The sequence below is a fragment of the Pseudorasbora parva genome, chromosome 7 (genome assembly GCF_024679245.1).
Source record: "Pseudorasbora parva isolate DD20220531a chromosome 7, ASM2467924v1, whole genome shotgun sequence".
Lineage (NCBI taxonomy): Eukaryota > Metazoa > Chordata > Actinopteri > Cypriniformes > Gobionidae > Pseudorasbora > Pseudorasbora parva.
In genome coordinates this window covers 2,271,551-2,291,302 of record NC_090178.1, presented here as the reverse complement: position 1 = coordinate 2,291,302, position 19,752 = coordinate 2,271,551, and the positions used below count along the sequence as shown (strand labels likewise).

Here is a 19,752-nt window from a genome sequence, read left to right as displayed (position 1 = left end):
TCGTGTACATTTGAACTATGCCTGTTGAACACGCCTCTTGTGCTCTGATTGGTTGAAGGACTATCCAATCATGTACATTTGAACTAAGGTGGACAAACCCAGAAATTGGGTTGTTTGAACCCAGTGAATAGACCCATTCAAACAACCCAATTTCTGGGTTTGTCCATTTTCAACCCAACTTGGCTTGTTTTTAACCCAGACATTTTTTAGAGTGCACACATATAAATATTAAAAATGCAATAAATATTCATTTAACAACACTAGATGTAAAATAAAACCCTGATGTACATAACTGATTAGAAAAAAACTAAGAAGAAAAAGTTAATTAAACAAAACTACATCAAGTGTGAAGTATCACACGGGGAATTCTGGGAATGTAAATGTACGGTATTTTATTGTTAAATTACATTAAATGTATCTATTACACCATATCCTAACTACACGCGACACGCGATAAAAGGCGTCTTTTCCAAATTAATTTGAGACATCGACACACGATGATTCTATTTCAGTTTTTTTCCGGCATAAGCGCTTTGGTAAAAGTACAGAAGTATTTGTTTTCAAAAGTACTTAAGTATCAAAAGTAAATTTCATTGTCAGCGCATTATTGTATTATAGTTGTATAAATGCACATTATGCCATCATGGTTTAAGCCAGTCAGTGACGCTCCATCTGACACACTAGCAGACGACTAACTTAAACTCATTTAAATACTTGTAGAAAAGTTACAAAGCTGCTGTCACTTTAAGGCCGAATGCACGGATCCAATACACTGATACACATCTGATATTCTCACACTGTTCACCTTCACTGAAGACAGAATCAACTTTGTTTATGTGAATACTCCACTAAATGAGCATTTGGACATCCGTCTTCTTCCATTTTGCTCTAAACTATAAATCAGTGTTTAATAAATGCTGTGAAATCATTGAACTTCACGAGACTCTACAAGAGTGATTCCTGAAAGGCTTTCTGCAAAAACCCAAACACCTTTTAAAGAAGAAAAAAATCATCCACTGACTTTCAAAGCTGCGACAGAAACGACTTTCCACTTCGAGGACCTTGATAGAAATGTAGTGGAGTAAAAAGGACGATATTTGTCTCTAATGTAGTGAAGTTAAAGTCATAAGTTTACAGAAAAAATATGACTCAAGTAAAGGATACTCAAAAATTGTACTTAAGTACAGGACTCGAGTAAATGTGCTTAGTTACTGTCCAGCTCTGCTCACACTCATGACCGGAGAAGAGGAAATGGCGCCGGTGACTGTGGCATAATAAAAGTCCCGCTGCTCTTGAGGTGTGTGTTGTGCTCAATCGCTCCAGGCCTTGCTCAGCTCCACAACACTCGCTCCTGCTCTGCCTCATAACTACAGTAACAGTAGTTAGTAATTTTGTCTTGTTTCTAGTCTAAATATCTAATAATTCTTAAATCAAGATGCATTTACTAGATAAGTAAAATAACATAAGATATTTTTCCTTGTTTTCTTAAAGCTACACTGTGTGATATTTTCCCCCATCTAGCGGTGAAAAGGTAAATGACCATCCAGTGAATAATAGCTTCTATTCCTCTAAATTCTGATTTCGTTTTAACTCCTACGGTGGCCGATGTAGTCCAAGATTTACATGGCAATCCCCCTCTTCACATTCGACACGGTGCCATCGAGTGTTAAAACGCAAAAGGCGAAGCTTGAATTTACGGGTATGTCCCTCTTTGGCTACTGTACTTTCAAGATGGAGGAGCAACATGGCGACCGGCATCCGAACCCCTCACCCGTATGTATTTTCAACGGCATATTATAAACTTACGAGAATACTTTATTACTTGAAAGAAGTAAATAAACATTAATGAGCACATATATTTTTGATAAGATCCGATAAAAGTGTTTATAGCTAAGAATAAACTAAAAAAGTTACACAGTGTAGCTTTAAAAATAAAATCAAAATGAAGTGAGTTTTTGCTTAAAACAGGCAAAATGATCTGCCAATGGGGTGAGAAAAATAATCTTGTTTCCGTCCCAAACAGATTATTTTTCTCACCCCATTGGCAGATCATTTTGTCTGTTTTAAGCAAAAACTCACTTCATTTAGATTTTTTACCCCAGGAAAACAAGCAAAAATATTTTATGTAATTTTACTTATTTAGTAAATGAATCTTGATTTAAGAATTTTTAGATATTTGGACTGGAAACAAGAAAAAAATACTAAATAAGAAGAGCAATTTTTGCAGTGTTTGAATAGAGGCGACCTCTAGCGGACGGAAAAGTTACATAGTGCACCTTTAGTTACTCATTTACTCATTTAGTTACAAAGTTACTCATAGTGAGTAAAATGTCTAAAGTGGACCATCGGAACCCAAATAAATATATTTTGTCAGTGTTCTTGCTTTTCTGTTGGCTGTCAGAGTTCATATCTCCCCCTGGTGAGCAGAGAGATAGTGTAAGCTCAGTATTTTCGTGCTCCTTCTTGATTGACAGCTCAGAGAACAGGAGAGTTCCTGTGAGATCCACAACTGATCTTTATCCTCACAGTGGCAGTTCGGCGCTGGAAAACTCCAAATGGAGCTCCCACTCACAGATATAATGTCTCGAAGACATTACAGCAGCTCTGTTTCGCTATCAAATTGTAATATGATTTCGACTTTCATTAATCCATTTAATCCCAATGGTCACACACAGGTCCTTCTAAAAAAAGTAGCATATTGTGATAAAGTTCATTATTTTCCATAATGTAATGATAAAAATTAAATATATTTTTCATATATTTTAGAGTCATTGCACACCAACTGAACTATTTCAGGTCTTTTATTGTTTTAATACTGATGATTTTGGCATACAGCTCATGAAAACCCCAAATTCCTATCTCAAAAAATTAGCATGCCAAAAGTGTTCTTTCCTATCATTATAGAACCTTTTTAGCATAAAGGGTTCTTTTGAGTTGAGTAAAGAACCATATTGTTCTAGAACCCCAGGTGAACCTTTTTTTCTAAGAGTGTACTCAACTATATAGAACCTTTTAATGGTTCCAAATACGTAGCGCCAATAGAACCTTTTAAAGTTCTATATAGAACCCCTTTTAAACGCCAAAAGGGTTCTTTCTTGTCATTATAGAACCTTTTTAGCATAAAGGGTTCTTTTGAGTTGAGTTAAGAACCCTATGGTTCTATAACCCCAATAAACCCTTTTTTCTAAGAGTGTACTCAACTATATAGAACCTTTTAATGGTTCCAAATACGTAGCGCCAATAGAACCTTTTTAAGTTCTATATAGAACCCTTTTTAAGCGCCAAAAGTGTTCTTTCTTGTCATTATAGAAACTTTTTAGCATAAAGGGTTCTTTTGAGTTGAGTAAAGAACCATATTGTTCTAGAACCCCAAATGAACCCTTTTTTCTAAGAGTGTACTCAACTATATAGAACCTTTTAATGGTTCCAAATACGTAGCGCCAATAGAACCTTTTAAAGTTCTATATAGAACCCCTTTTAAACGCCAAAAGGGTTCTTTCTTGTCATTATAGAACCTTTTTAGCATAAAGGGTTCTTTTGAGTTGAGTTAAGAACCCTATGGTTCTATAACCCCAATAAACCCTTTTTTCTAAGAGTGTACTCAACTATATAGAACCTTTTAACGGTTCCAAATACGTAGCGCCAATAGAACCTTTTAAGGTTCGATATAGAACCCTTTTTAAGCGCCAAAAGGGTTCTTTCTTGTCATTATAGAAACTTTTTAGCATAAAGGGTTCTTTTGAGTTGAGTAAAGAACCCTATTGTTCTAGAACCCCAAATGAACCCTTTTTTCTAAGAGTGTACTCAACTATATAGAACCTTTTAACAGTTCCAAATATGTAGCGCCAATAGAACCTTTTTAAGTTCTATATAGAACCCTTTTTTAAGCGCCAAAAGTGTTCTTTCTTGTCATTATAGAAACTTTTTAGCATAAAGGGTTCTTTTGAGTTGAGTAAAGAACCATATTGTTCTAGAACCCCAGGTGAACCTTTTTTTCTAAGAGTGTACTCAACTATATAGAACCTTTTAATGGTTCCAAATACGTAGCGCCAATAGAACCTTTTAAAGTTCTATATAGAACCCCTTTTAAACGCCAAAAGGGTTCTTTCTTGTCATTATAGAACCTTTTTAGCATAAAGGGTTCTTTTGAGTTGAGTTAAGAACCCTATGGTTCTATAACCCCAATAAACCCTTTTTTCTAAGAGTGTACTCAACTATATAGAACCTTTTAATGGTTCCAAATACGTAGCGCCAATAGAACCTTTTAAGGTTCGATATAGAACCCTTTTTAAGCGCCAAAAGGGTTCTTTCTTTTCATTATAGAAACTTTTTAGCATAAAGGGTTCTTTTGAGTTAAGTAAAGAACCCTATGGTTCTAGAACCCCAAATGAACCTTTTTTTCTAAGAGTGTACTCAACTATATAGAACCTTTTAACGGTTCCAAATACGTAGCGCCAATAGAACCTTTTAAAGTTCTATACAGAACCTTTTCTTCTAAGAGTGTACAGTAAAAAAATGGTAAAAATACAGTAAAAATAGTTAAATATTATTCCAGTGTAAATCATCAGTTCTCTATGTGAATATATAGTAGAGTGTGATTTATTCCTGTGATCAAAGCTGAATTTATCATCATTACTCCAGTCTTCAGTGTCACATGATCCTTCACTAATCACTCTCAGATGAGGATCTGATGATCAACACACATTTAGGATTATTATCAGTGATATGTAATATTATGTTAACAGCTTTTGTTAAAAATGAACCTTTATTTTTGTTCTCCTGCCTTGTATGATTAGGCAGAGTTACAAACTATGACAGCCAATAGAAAAAGAAAAAAAACAATGACAACAGCTTTTTATTACTGGGAATCTTCCTAGTCTAGTTGGCAATGTGCGCTGGCTGACAAGCTGCTTAAGATCCACTATCACAACTCTCTTTGGATAAAAGCGTCTGCTAAATGCATAACTATTGCACGAGTATCAAATACAAAGGTGTTTTCTTTTTGTTTTAATGCTCTTGACGGTCCGGTCAGCAGTTAACCAGCATCTTTTGTGTTTCACACAAGATAAAAACTCAGGTTTGGAACAACATGAGGGTGAGAAATTTTAACTTTTGTGTGAATTATTCCTTTAAAAGACTCATTTTGCAATTTTGAAGTGCAAAAACCAGGCGTAATTCTCAAGAATCAATTGAAGACACATTTATATGTTGCTACTGGCGGGAAGACGAATTAGCAGGCGTGTGAGAGATGTGACACCTTTCCAAATGACAGTGTGAGAAGCAACAGGCTATCAATTATCATCCAGCGGCCGCCAGCATAAACCATTAGCATGAATAATTATGGTAAAATATTCATCGAACAGAGCAGGACAGTGCAGGCAGGAGCATCGAGGCCTGATCGAGTCAGCCGATGACCCAAACATCAAATCCTTTTTAATTACACCTACGACCACCCTGAGGCCAATCAGAAAGCCCAGACTCAGCAAACGGACGAATAACTAATGGCTAAAACACGCCGTAGAGGAACTGTCCTCCACCTTCACCGGGGCTTTATATACATGAATAAACAGGAAAACAGCACGACTCCATGACCGCACTGTTTTAAACTGGAATGAATGTGGTTGACGTAGATTAGGTACATTCAAACGTCTATTAAAAATGCAAATTATAAACAATATTTATGTCCAGCATAACTACATACAACTTGCGGTTATGTGACAACAACATGACATCACAACATAACTTATTATAACGTGACGATATTACACAACGTGACATGTTCATGACATAACATAACATGATGACATAACGACATGACATGACAATGACACGACATAATGACATAACGACATGATAAATGACATGACAAGACAATGACAAGACAATGACATGACAAGACATAATGACATGACATGACATGATATAATGACATGACATGACACTACATAATGACATGACATGACATAATGACATGACACGACAATGACATGACAAGAAAATGACCAGACATGACACTACATGACATGACAATGACATGACAATGACACGACAAGACATAATGACATGACATGACACGACATGACATAATGACATGTCATGTCGTGTCATGTCATTATGTCTTGTCATGTCATTATGTCATGTCGTGTCATGTCATTATGTCTTGTCATGACAATGACATGACAAGACATAATGACATGACACGACATGACAATGACATGAAAAGACATAATGACACGACACGACATGACATGTCATTATGTATAATGACACAAAATAATGACATGATAAGACAATGACATGACGATGACATGACACAGCAATGACAGGACACAACAATGACACAATATGACATAACGCGACAATGACATGCCACAACATGACAACATTACATCATGATGTGACACGACATGACAATGACATGACACAACATGATGACATGACACAATATTATACAACATAACATGACATAACATGACACGAAATGAGATGACACGTCCACATTACACGACACAACATGACACAACATGTCATGACAACATGACATTATATGAGACAAGACGACAACGGCATGTCACAACATTACGACATGACACAAGACGGCAACATGACATAACACAACATGAAAACATGATACAATATGATGACACAAAATGACACAAAAAGACAACATGACACAATAATATAACAACATAAAATTACATATGACAACATAACATGACACAATAGAACACAACATAACACATAACATCAGGACATGACACATAAATAAAATAACACAACTTAACGCAACACAACACAACACAACACAACACAACACAACACAACACATGAATAAACAGGAAAAACAGCCCCACTGCATGACAGCGGCGTGTTTTTCCAATCAAATACTTTCGCTTTAGTTCATTAGAAATCTGGGACATTCCTTTTTCTACTCCACAGCTCAGAAAATGAGCGGCGGATTGTACTCATCTGACATCATGCCAAGCATGCCGATGTAGCTCGGACAAAAAAGACATGCAGAAAGAAACACTATTCATGGCAGAGCCACGTTTGTTTGAATAGCCAACCCCATGTGTCACGATTGAGAAAGGCTGACTTTTCTCTCTCATTAACCTCCATCGGTCTGACGTCCTGCCTTTGTCGGCATGTTACGTGCAGACAGCGAGCCCAAAAGATCCGTCCCACCTCAAGTGGCCATAAAACACCAGAGGCACAAAGCCACGGATCTATTCAACCGATACTGAATGTTTTCTGCTCTTGACGGATGCTGTGCGAGGGGTATGTGTGTGGTTATATAACCTTCATTAGATTCTTCTACAAAGGTGAAGCTGTTGAATGCTACACAGCCGATATAGTTGCGATTAATTGGCACAGTGAGGTGTGATTTCCAGTTAAAGTCGCCCACCAGTAGCTTAGCGGGGAATAATAAGGCTGCGAAGTTCGTTACATAAGGAACTCTGATTCACCTTGCAGTGCAGAATGCTATTGATTTTGCTTTCCATCCACATTTTATAACGTTGCACTGGAAGTTTGGGCTTTATGTCTTTTGTGAAATTCATTCTGCCAAATAATGTGATGCAAAAACAACAAAAACTCCCACGAACGCAGCGCTCCAGGGGACTTAGGGTTTTCTTATCTTAAACAAAACACGCAGCTGGAGAGGCTGTAAAATGAAGCCAAGATGTGACGGCACCTGACTGGCTAACTAACCTATGAAGTCGCATACCTCCAAAAAAAACAAAATCCTGGATCCCTGTTGAATGTCCCAGATATCCAGAGCACAGTCTCCCGAGAAGCACAGAGCATGTTCACAGAGAATAAAGAAGTGAAGCTAGAAAGACACAGACAGCCCTGAGGAAAATGATATTTCTCAGAGGTTGCTCTTCCAAAGCTCAGGAGGATTTGAGCTATGCTTCATTTAGGTAGAAACTTCATCTCTGATGTTTCTTCTGAACTTCTTTAGGAGAAACAAAAACGTAATGTGGTGAGTATGTATACCATGAGTAAAATGAACATGGTCAACATAGATGAGATAAATACAAAAGTACACTAAAAATGCTATGTATGTCCGGAATAACTACATGACGACATGACATAATAACAACACAACATGACATAACAACAACATAACGTAACATGACAAAGCAACAACATGACATGAGAACAAAACAATATAACAAAATAAAATAACATGACATGACATAACACAACACAACATAAGATCAATGTAACACAAAATAACATGACATAACACAACACGACATACCATAAGATCAATGTAACACAAAATAACATGACATAACATAAGATCAATGTAACACAAAATAACATGACATAACACAACACGACATAACATAAGATCAATGTAACACAAAATAACATGACATAACACAACACGACATAACATAAGATCAATGTAACACAAAATAACACGACATAACATAACACGACATAACATAAGATCAATGTAACACAAAATAACATGACATAACACAACACGACATACCATAAGATCAATGTAACACAAAATAACATGACATAACACAACACAACACGACATAACATAAGATCAATGTAACACAAAATAACATGACATAACATAAGATCAATGTAACACAAAATAACATGACATAACACAACACAACATAAGATCAATGTAACACAAAATAACATGACATAACACAACACGACATAACATAAGATCAATGTAACACAAAATAACATGACATAACACAACACGACATAACATAAGATCAATGTAACACAAAATAACATGACATAACAAAACACGACATACCATAAGATCAATGTAACACAAAATAACATGACATAACACAACACGACATAACATAAGATCAATGTAACACAAAATAACATGACATAACAAAACACGACATACCATAAGATCAATGTAACACAAAATAACATGACATAACACAACACGACATAACATAAGATCAATGTAACACAAAATAACATGACATAACATAAGATCAATGTAACACAAAATAACATGACATAACACAACACGACATAAGATCAATGTAACACAAAATAACATGACATAACACAACATGACATAAGATCAATGTAACACAAAATAACATGACATAACTTTCATAATATAGCAATGGCAACAACAGAACGACATAACACATCATTGACATGACATAACATAACAATGACAGCAACAGAACAACATAACACAACATTGACATGACATAACTATCATAAAATAACAATGACAACAAAAGAACAACATAACATTGACATGACGACATAACTATCATAACATAACAATGACAACAACAGAACAACATAACACAACAGTGACATGACATGACATAAATATCATAACATAACAATGACAACAAAAGAACAACATAACACAACACTGACATGACATGACATAACTATCATAACATAATGACAACAACAGAACAACATAGCACAACACTGACATGACATGACATGACATGACACAACTATCATAACATAACAATGACAACAACAGAACAACATAGCACAACATTGACATGACATGACATAACTATCATAATATAACAATGACAACAACAGAACAACATAGCACAACAATGACATGACATGACATAACTATCATAATATAACAATGGCACAACAGAACAACATAACACATCATTGACATGACATGACATGACATGACAACTATCATAACATAATGACAACATAAAAGACATCTACTGTTGGAAATGTTTAGCATCTTATACTGTGTTGTTTCACATGCTATCTACACAAAAGGAAGAACTGTATAAGATATGCCATGCAGTATTCAGTGGTGTGCTAGAATCCCATCCTGAACAGTCAAAGAGACAAAAGCAGACAGAGAGGGAAGAACGAGAGAAAAAGAGCACGAATGAAAGAAAGAGGAAGCTCCCAGCTCATGCTGTTTTTGGGTCAGTGCGTGCAGCGCCACATACAGATGTGTGTGTGGAGGAGTGTGTGATTCTTACAGGCTTTTAAAGAATGTGTTTAGATGGACATTATTTCTTTCTCTGGCTTGCTGCATATGCACTATTTAGAGTTTGTATATTTCTGAAAGAAGTCTCGTATGCTCATCAACATTTGATTAAAACATGGTAAAAATGATATTATAGAATATTATTACAATTTAAAACCACTGTTTTCTATGTGAATATATAGTAAAGTGTAATTTATTCTGTGATCAAAGTAAAATTTATTTTCATTTAGAACATTGTTAATATGATTCTAGCATGTTTAACACATTGCTAGTACGATCCTAGCATGTTTTAACATGAAGATAGCATTTATTTGCAAATTCCTAGCATTTTCAACAAGCATGATTCTAGAATGTTTAATATTTTGATAACAAGTTTTAGCCTTTTTAACATGGTGCTAACATGGATTATCATATTGTTAACATGTTTAATAAAATTGCTAGCATGACTCTACTATGTTTTAACACATTGTTATCATAGTATTAGCACATTTTTGTTCATTGCTAGCATATTTCAACTTTTAACATGGTGCTAACATGGATTATCATATTGTTAACATGTTTTAGAACATGGTTAGCATGATGATCCTAGCACATTTTCGTACATTGCTAGCATGTTTCAACAAGTTTGCTAGCATGATCTTAGAATGTTTTAGCTCATTGTCAACATAATCCTACTGTTTTAACACATTGCTAACATGATCCTAACATGTTTTAACATGATTCTAGACTGTTTTTGTACATTACTAACATTTGTTTGCCCTTTTAACATGTTTATTAACATGGATTATCACATTGTTAACATGCTTTAGCACATTGCTAGCATGATCCTATCATGTTTCAGAACATTGTTAGCATTATCCTAACATGTTTTAGAACATTGTTAACATTATCCTAACATGCTTTAGCACATTGCTAGCATGATCCTAGCATGTTTTCATACATAGCTAGCATGTTTCAACAAGTTTGCAAGCATGATCCTATAATGGCTCATTGTTATCATTATCCTACTGTTTTAGCACGTTGCTAGCATGATCCTAGCAATTTTTTTAAATGATTTTAGATTGTTTAAGTACATTACTAGCATTATCATACTATGTTTTAGCCTGTTGTTAGCATGTTTTAACACATTCCTAACATGATCCTAGCATGTTTTAACATGATGCTAGCATATTGCGCCAGCTTTCAAATGATCTCAGACTTTAATTATATATTTGACAGCTTTTCCTGTGTATTTTTTCTTGGTCAATATAAACTGTAGAGACATAGTCTCACAGGTCTGGCACGACACGTGGGTGAGTAATGATGACTGTTTCATTAGTGGGTGAATTATTCTTTAAAATAAGCTAAATCTGTGCATGTTAGTCGGACTCGGACAGACAGCTCGTCAGGGAGAAGAAAAGGTGTCACGCAGAGACAGAAGTCATTATTCAGCCAAACTTAATTAACTCATGTAAGACTGACACATAATGACAGGAAATAAGACCCGAGACAAAGATGAGCTTCACTCAACAATGTGCTCATTCAAATGCATGATTTCTCTTTCAAACACAAGTCGAAGCCTGAACTAGCAGATACAAAAGACTTATGCATTATTTGAAAGAAATAATCCACGAGGGGCCGTGCGTTACTGTGATTTTACCACGAGAAAGGGAGAAGCTTTTACTACAGAAAAAAACTTTCTTTTCGAGTTATGATTTAAGATTTCACTACAGGACTTTACAGTCATTTTTGTGCCATTCTTATATTTCTGCAAAAACAGAGTTTCTAATTATTGGACAAAAAAACTCCACAAGTAGTAACCTAGAATACTGTCTAGCACTTGATGGATGTTCGGTCAAGCCCTCGTCGTCAGTGAGGAACCTGGGTGTGCTCTTTGATACCAATCTTTCATTTGAAAGCCACGTTTCTAGCATCTGTAAAACCGCATTCTACCATCTTAAACCACGGCACATGCTTTCAATTCAAAATTAGTCGATGCGTTCATGAGCTCAAGGCTAGATTATTGTAATGCTCTACTGGGTGGTTGCCCTGCTCGCTTAATAAACAAACTCCAGCTGGTCCAAAACGCAGCAGCTCGAGTTCTTACTAGAACCAGGAAGTATGATCATATTAGTCCAGTTCTGTCAACACTGCACTGGCTCCCTATTAAACATCGCATACATGTTAAAATCCTGCTTATTGTAAGTAATTGGATTTTGGCTTACTTAGTTGGGACACCAAATATTAAAATGTTTCTGTTATCACTGTAAAGCTGCTTTGAAACAATCTGTATTGTAATATATATATATATATATATATATATATATATATATATATATATATATATATATATATATATATATATATAAATAAAGGTGACTTGACAAAATAAAATGACCACAACATATTATAACATGACACACATACACATAAATGGCATGGCATGACATGCGTAACATAACATAACACAACATAACACAAACATGACATGACATACCACAACAGCACAACATAGTATAACACGACATAACATAACACAACACAACATAACAACAATTACTACATGACATGACATAAACAAACACAAACACGACAACAACATATTATAACATGACACACATACATATAAACTGCATGGCATGACATACGTAACATAACATAACATAACACGACATAACACAACATAACAACAAACATGACATGACATACCACAACAGCACAACATAGCATAACACGACATAATACAACACAACATAACAACAATTACTACATAACATGACATAAACATAACACAAACATGACATGACAACAAATTATAACATGACACACATACACATAAACGGCAAGGCATGGCATACGTAACATAACACGACATAACATAACAAACATGACATGACATACCATGACAGCACAACATAGCATAACACGACATAACACAACACAATATAACAACAATTACTACATGACATGACATAAACATAACACAACATGACAACAACAAACATGACACATAACATAACACAACACAACATAACACAACAAACATGACACATAACACAACACAACCATGACATGACATAGCAACAACAAACATGACATGACAAAGCACGACAGCACAACATAGCATAACACAACACAACATAACACAACAAACATGACATAGAACACAACACAACATAACACAACAAACATGACACATAACATAACACAACACAACATAACACAACAAACATGACATATAACAAAATAAAAAACAAACGTAACATGAAATACACAAAATAAAATGACATGACAACAATCTCTCTCTCTCTCTCTCTCTCTCTCTCTCTCTCTCTCTCTCTCTCTCTCAATTCAATTCAATTCAATTCAATTCAATTCAAGATTGCTTTATTGGCATGAATGTAAAAATACAATATTGCCAAAGCGAATTACATAAATAATAATACACATTGACATAAATAATAATAATTGATGGTAATAATAAAGAAAATATTACAACACAGTATAACATAACTTGAACTTAAATAACCGGTTTAACAAATTAGAACATTTGATACCACAGTGTTTTAACATATACACACAATCACACATTCAGGGGGTCACTGTGGTGGACAGTAGGGACACACACTGAGGTCAGATGCATTACACACATTACACACACACTCACCTGCTGTCTCTCAGGCTGTGGCACGCACACACGTATCTCGCAGCCAGTGCCGCTGTCTGTCCCTCTCCTAGTATTATATTTATTTGTTCTATTTCAGTCATGGCTGTAAAGTTATTCATTAATGTATTAAATTTATTAAAGTAGAGGTCTCTTATAGAAATGTATTTGTGACAGTGAAGGAGGAAGTGTGTCTCTGTCTCGATCTCTTCTGTCCTACAGTGAACACACACCCTTTGCTCTCTGGGTAACCAGCTCTTTCTGTGCCTGCCCGTCTCGATGGCCAGACTGTGCTCACACACACACACACACACACACACACACGTCTCGATGGCCAGACTGTGCTCACTGAGCCTGTACTTGGTCAGGATCCGTCTCTGCTTTGTGTCTCTGACACTCTGGAGATATTTTTCCAATTCATAATTTGATTTCAGAGTTCGATAGAATTGTAATTTACTTTGTGTTTTAGTTTCCTGATCCCAATGTTCCAGATATGTATTCTTCAATTGTTTGGTGATTTGGTTTGTTCTGATGTTCGTGTGAGAAGCAGTGCTGGTCTGAGACTGGTGTGTGTTAGTAGAGTTAGTCTGGTTAGTAAGTCTCAGGACCCGCTGACTGAGGGGACTTTTTTCGGGGTTCAGTTCTTGGGTTTGTAACGCTTTAAAATGTAGCGATTCTGTGGGACTTGATTTTAGGTGCATCCAGAATTTGAGGGATCTTTTTTGCATATTAATAATCAATGGGAATCTGCCTAATTCTGCCCTACATGCATTATTGGGTGTTTTTCTTTGTAATTTTAGGATAATTTTGCAGAATTTAGTAAGTAGGGCTTCTGTTGGATGCCTGTCCCATCTAGTGTAGCTCTGATCACTGAGTGGACCCCAAACCTCACTTCCATACAGCGCAATGGGCTGAATCACACTATCAAAGATTTTCATCCAGATTGGAATCGGTAAATCAATGGTTTGGAATTTTTTCTTAATGGCATATAGAGCTCTTCGAGCTTTGTCTTTGAGAGCATTCACTGCCAAACTGAAACTCCCCGATGCAGTGATGACCAGGCCGAGGTAAGTGTACTGCATCGTGTGCTCTAGGGCGGTGCTGCCTAGACTGAACTAGGCAGTCTCTCTCTCTCTCTCTCTCTCTCTCTCTCTCTCTCTCTCTCTCTCTCTCTCTCTCTCTCTCTCTCTCACAAACACAGAGCTTGCTATTGCTACTTAATCAATACAGTTGTCAAGAGCAGCGATGTTACCGCCGTGCCTCAGAGAAACTGAGCTAAATTAATGATGCTTTTTGTAGAGAAGTTACAGCATAACACAATTGCATGCTCTCTCTTGACTTAACTGCTCAAGCCTCCAAATGAGCCTACATGACTCCTTTAATCTAGCAACAATTACTCCAGCTTCTTCCAGATGCACAACAAAGCAGTTTTAGGAACAAAAACCTAAAACAAATCTTAAAATATGGCAAACCTGGTATAAGCATATCTGACTCTTGACTCTCGACCATTAAATTATAGAAGAATAATGCACACTGCTTCGTGTCATGGTCACATTATCATTTGGCATGTGCAAAACATTTCAATAACAGTCCAGAGTCAATCAATCCTTACACAACATAACAAAAAGAGCAATATGATAAATAACACTGAAAGGCAAGAAGAAAAGGAAGGTCTTTGGGACAAACCTTTATGTTGGCCTAACGAAAAACATGCTAGAATGACCCTTTTAGCACATTGTTAGCATGATCCTACTATGTTTTAACACATTGCTAGCATTATCCTAGAATGTTTAACACATTTCTAACATGATCCTTGCATGTTTTCGTACATTGTTAGCATGTTTCAACAATTTGCCATGATCCTATAATGTTTTAACCGTTGTTAGCATGATCCTAGCATGTGTTAACACATTGCTAGCATTATCCTAACATGTTTTAACACATTTCTAACACGATCCTAACATGTTTTAACACATTTCTAACACAATCCTAACATGTTTTAACACATTTCTAACACGATCCTAACATGTTTTAATACATTTCTAACACAATTTAACATGATGCTAGCATGTTTAAGCACATTGTTAGCATGTTCCAAAAAGTTTTCTAACATGATCCTTGAATGTTTTAATATCTGGCTAGCATGTTTTAACATGGATTATCACATTGTTAACATGTTTTAGAACATTGTTAGCATGATACTAGTATTTTTTTTTTACATATTAACATGATCCTAGCTAGCTTTTTTAGCTTTTTTTGACATATTGCTACTAGGGTGACCACCTAGCCCAAGGGGGGACAAAGGGTATGTTTCTGAGGGACAATGTGGGACACTGCCTGGCAGACGGGCAGATAGTGGTTTACCCATTTCTAGCACATAGCACCTTACATGGTATATTAATAATGTCCTATTCCCCTAAACATGTGTAGGCTAATTGCTGATGTATGCTCATGAATAGGCCAACCAATGTGTATTTTTAACATAATATTTTGAACATTCAATGAATTGACAGATGCACTTCCACTTACGATTTACTTTAGCTAATTTACTTTACTTATTTTTCATTACAATTTATTCACTTTAAATCAATTATAATATAAAATTATAGGATTAACAGAAATTGTAGTCGCTCAACACCACAGGAACAGTAAAAACAAAATGTGTTAAGTTAAACTAAAAGTAAAGTTAACTCCAGTTCACGGAACGAGAAGGGGAGGAAGAATGGTGAACTTCCATGTTAGTAAAGTCTGCACTGCAAAAAAAAAAAGCATTCTTACTTAGCATTTAAAAAAAAAATAGCTCAAAATTAAGACAAACAACATGCCAATGGGGTAAGAAAATTATTCTTGTTTTCTTTTTGAATTAAGATTATTTTTCTTACCCCATTGGCTGATTATTTGTCTTATTTTAAGCAAAAACTCTCTTAGTTTTGAGTTATTTGTTCCCAAAACAAGACAATTACTTTTGCTTGATATTTGTTTATTTATATTTTGGCAAGAAACAAGACAAACATACTAAGAAAGAAAAGCATGTTTTGCAGTGTGAGTGTGTGTCGTTTGACATCGTATTTTACTCTCCATGTCCGATTGAGAAAGACGTTTTGCAAAGGTCACAAAAAGCTCTCTTTTTTGAACACCTTTCAGTCACAAATATTAATTTTTCCTGTATTTCTTGTACCCACTCCTTCTCTTTTTAATTGATGATTGCGGAGCCTAAAGACTCCATTTTTCGAATAGGAAAGTGCGCATCTAAAAAGTTGTAAGTGTCTCTGGTATGCACGTGCGTGCGCTGTCATGACAACAACGAAAAAGTTGACAACAGCAGTTCAACTGAGGGGTGTGTGTGGCAACAGTAGCAAGCTGAACTGTCAAGTTATGTTGGTTTGGCTGCCTGAGGCACGAGGATATAGAGCGACCAACTTCTTTTTGAGCAAGCATTAATTATGCGTAACACGGTCTCAATTTGCGGGACGCATGAATTTTGCTTCAAACGCTGTGCGTGCACGCGCTACGCGGGACGGGTGGTCACCCTAATTGCTACCATGTTTCAACAATTTGCTGACATGATCCTACTATTTTTATCATGTTGTTAACATTATCCTAGCATGCTTTCGCACATTGCTAGCATGTTTCAACTATTTGCTAACATGATCCTAGAATGTTTTATCATATTCCTAACATGATCATAGCATGTTACATAAAATAACAAAAAGAGCAATATGATAAAAGATGCTGATTAACTACAAGAAAGTGAAGTTTTTCAGGAAAAACTTTTATGTTTGCCTGACAAAAAACATGCTAGCATGACCTTAACATGTTTTAACTTTAATCTAGCATTTTTAACACATTGCTAACATGCTACCATTATCCTAGCACGTTTTAACATTTTGCTAGCATGTTTTACCATTTTTATTAACATTTGTTAACATGTTTCAACAAGTTGTTAGCATGTTACTAGCACGCTTAACACATTGCTAACTTGGTCCTAGATTGTTTCAACAAGTTGTTATTGAGATCCTATAATGTTTTACCATTTTCAGCAAGTTGCTAGCATGTTTTGCTAATATGATTGCCACATTGCTAGCATGTTTCAACAAATTGTTATTAAGATCCTAGAATGTTTAAACATTTTGCTAACATGTTTTACTATTTTTAATATGTTGGTAGCATGCTTAGCACACTGCTAACATGGTCCTAGATTGTTTCAAGTTGTTATTGAGATACTAGAATGTTTTAGCATTTTGCCAATGATTAAAGTTTAGCAGTGTAAAATCAGTCATAGTAAATAAATAAACGTGTCATTACAAAAGTTCTCAATGCTGCTGCAGGTGAAATATAATGTGGACAACACTGAATCAATATATTTTTGTCAGGTTAAATATTGATAGCTGGTCACTCAAACCCGTTTATCTAAACCTCTCTTCTTAACCGTCGGACTCGCACATCCATCATGTTTGTAGTTTTTTAACGCTTTTTATCCGCGTTTGTAGTTCTAATCGAATCCTCGTCCAACTCGCAATGGGTTGTGGGTAATATTAGAGTGCACTTTGAATTCTGACCGGAAAAAGTAAACCATCCGGGCATCTTTGGAATACTCTTTTCCACATACTACGATTTGGGACATACTAATTCTATTTGAGTACTATTTAGTATGGATGGTATGCGAATTGGGACGCAGGGATTAGTTTCTAGGCCTGTGGTGTCGACTTCACATCCTAGATTGAGTTTGCTAATGGCCGCTTACCTGAGCAGTGGGGCTGTGAGCCGCTCCATTGGCCGTTCAGCTGGCAGGAGCGGGTGGATTCACCAATCAGAGCTCGGCCTTCTAAACACCTGTAGTATACTGTAGATCCGAAGGTGAACTTCTCGCCCATCACAACGGCATGAGGAGGAGAACCAGGATGACCACAGTCCACCTCTGCAGAACACACACACATCAGTCACATACAATTACTTTTAACATTTATTATTACACAGCTCTGTGAAATACTTGATTCTGATTGGTCAATCGCACATTCCAGCGGTATGTTATTTCCAGATAACACCCGCTCATCCGGGTACTGCGAGTTATCTTGACCGGTTCTACTTCTGTGCTTAACGCTGGCGCCATCTTGTGGCTTAAACAGCCGTGGGTTACAATGGAAGACTTCAAGGCGGGTTTCCTTTATAACGTTTTAAATATGGATATTTTTCTCACACAAACGCATCGATTGGAATCAGACGGCTCTATTAACCCATCGGAGTCGTGTGGAGCACGTTATTTGACGGACAGCTGCATTTTTTATGGACTTCAAACACAACTACAACTACTGCTGGGATTAACGTTAGCCTGGACTTTTTAAATATAACTCTGATTGTATTTGTCTGACAGACGAATGTCATAAACACCTATAATGACCTGAGGGTGAGTAAATCATAGGCTTGGTTTCATTTTTGGGTGAACTAACCCTTTCAGCATTCATCTTCAACATTTAGCAGCAATAGATAAAGGCTTAAAGCAGGTTGGAACTGTTTTTCTTCGCGGAAGCTTTGCGTAAGAGCTAATAAAATATTTAATCTCAAGACAATATTTTGTGTGTAATTTATTTGAGACTAGTAGCCGTGTAATAAGCGGGATAATGTCCACCCAGCCGGTTGTTATCTCAGAATAAACCCCTTCAGAGTGACGCTCCGCTTCGCCTCGGGGTCCTGATCACTCTGGAGGGGTTTATTCTGCGATAACAACCGGCTGGGTGAACATTAGCCCTTACTTAACAGACTTGTTAAAATTCCACAGCTTGGTTGTGTTGGTAAAACTGACTCAGTAATGCACAATATTGGCACAAAAAATAAAAAGGTAATTATAATTCATACTAATTATAAATTTCAATCACTTGGTGGAATTAGCAGACGTTCCCTTAAGCCTAGTTCAGACTGCACGATTTTCAAACTCGTCGGGTCACTGCTCTTTTCACACTGCATGACTATCTGCGGTATCATTCAGTCACTGCTGTGTTCACACTGACCGATGGTTTGACGACAGATGAGTTCTCACTGCATGACTATACAGGAGGACCAATCGCCGACAACTCTCTCTGGTGCGCAAACTACACTTCCCAAACACACGTGC

The 19,752-nt window shown here is 36.2% G+C and overlaps 1 protein-coding gene across 2 annotated transcripts in view; it reads right to left on the bottom strand.

The window, feature by feature from the left end:
• csmd3a (CUB and Sushi multiple domains 3a) overlaps window positions 1-19,752 on the bottom strand; it is a 579,356-nt gene that overhangs the window by 89,939 nt on the left and 469,665 nt on the right. For both annotated transcript variants that reach the window (XM_067447773.1, XM_067447774.1), the window contains exon 56: window positions 18,388-18,561. In XM_067447773.1, the coding sequence (XP_067303874.1) occupies window positions 18,388-18,561 (174 nt within the window). The remainder of the gene's footprint in view (window positions 1-18,387; window positions 18,562-19,752) is intronic.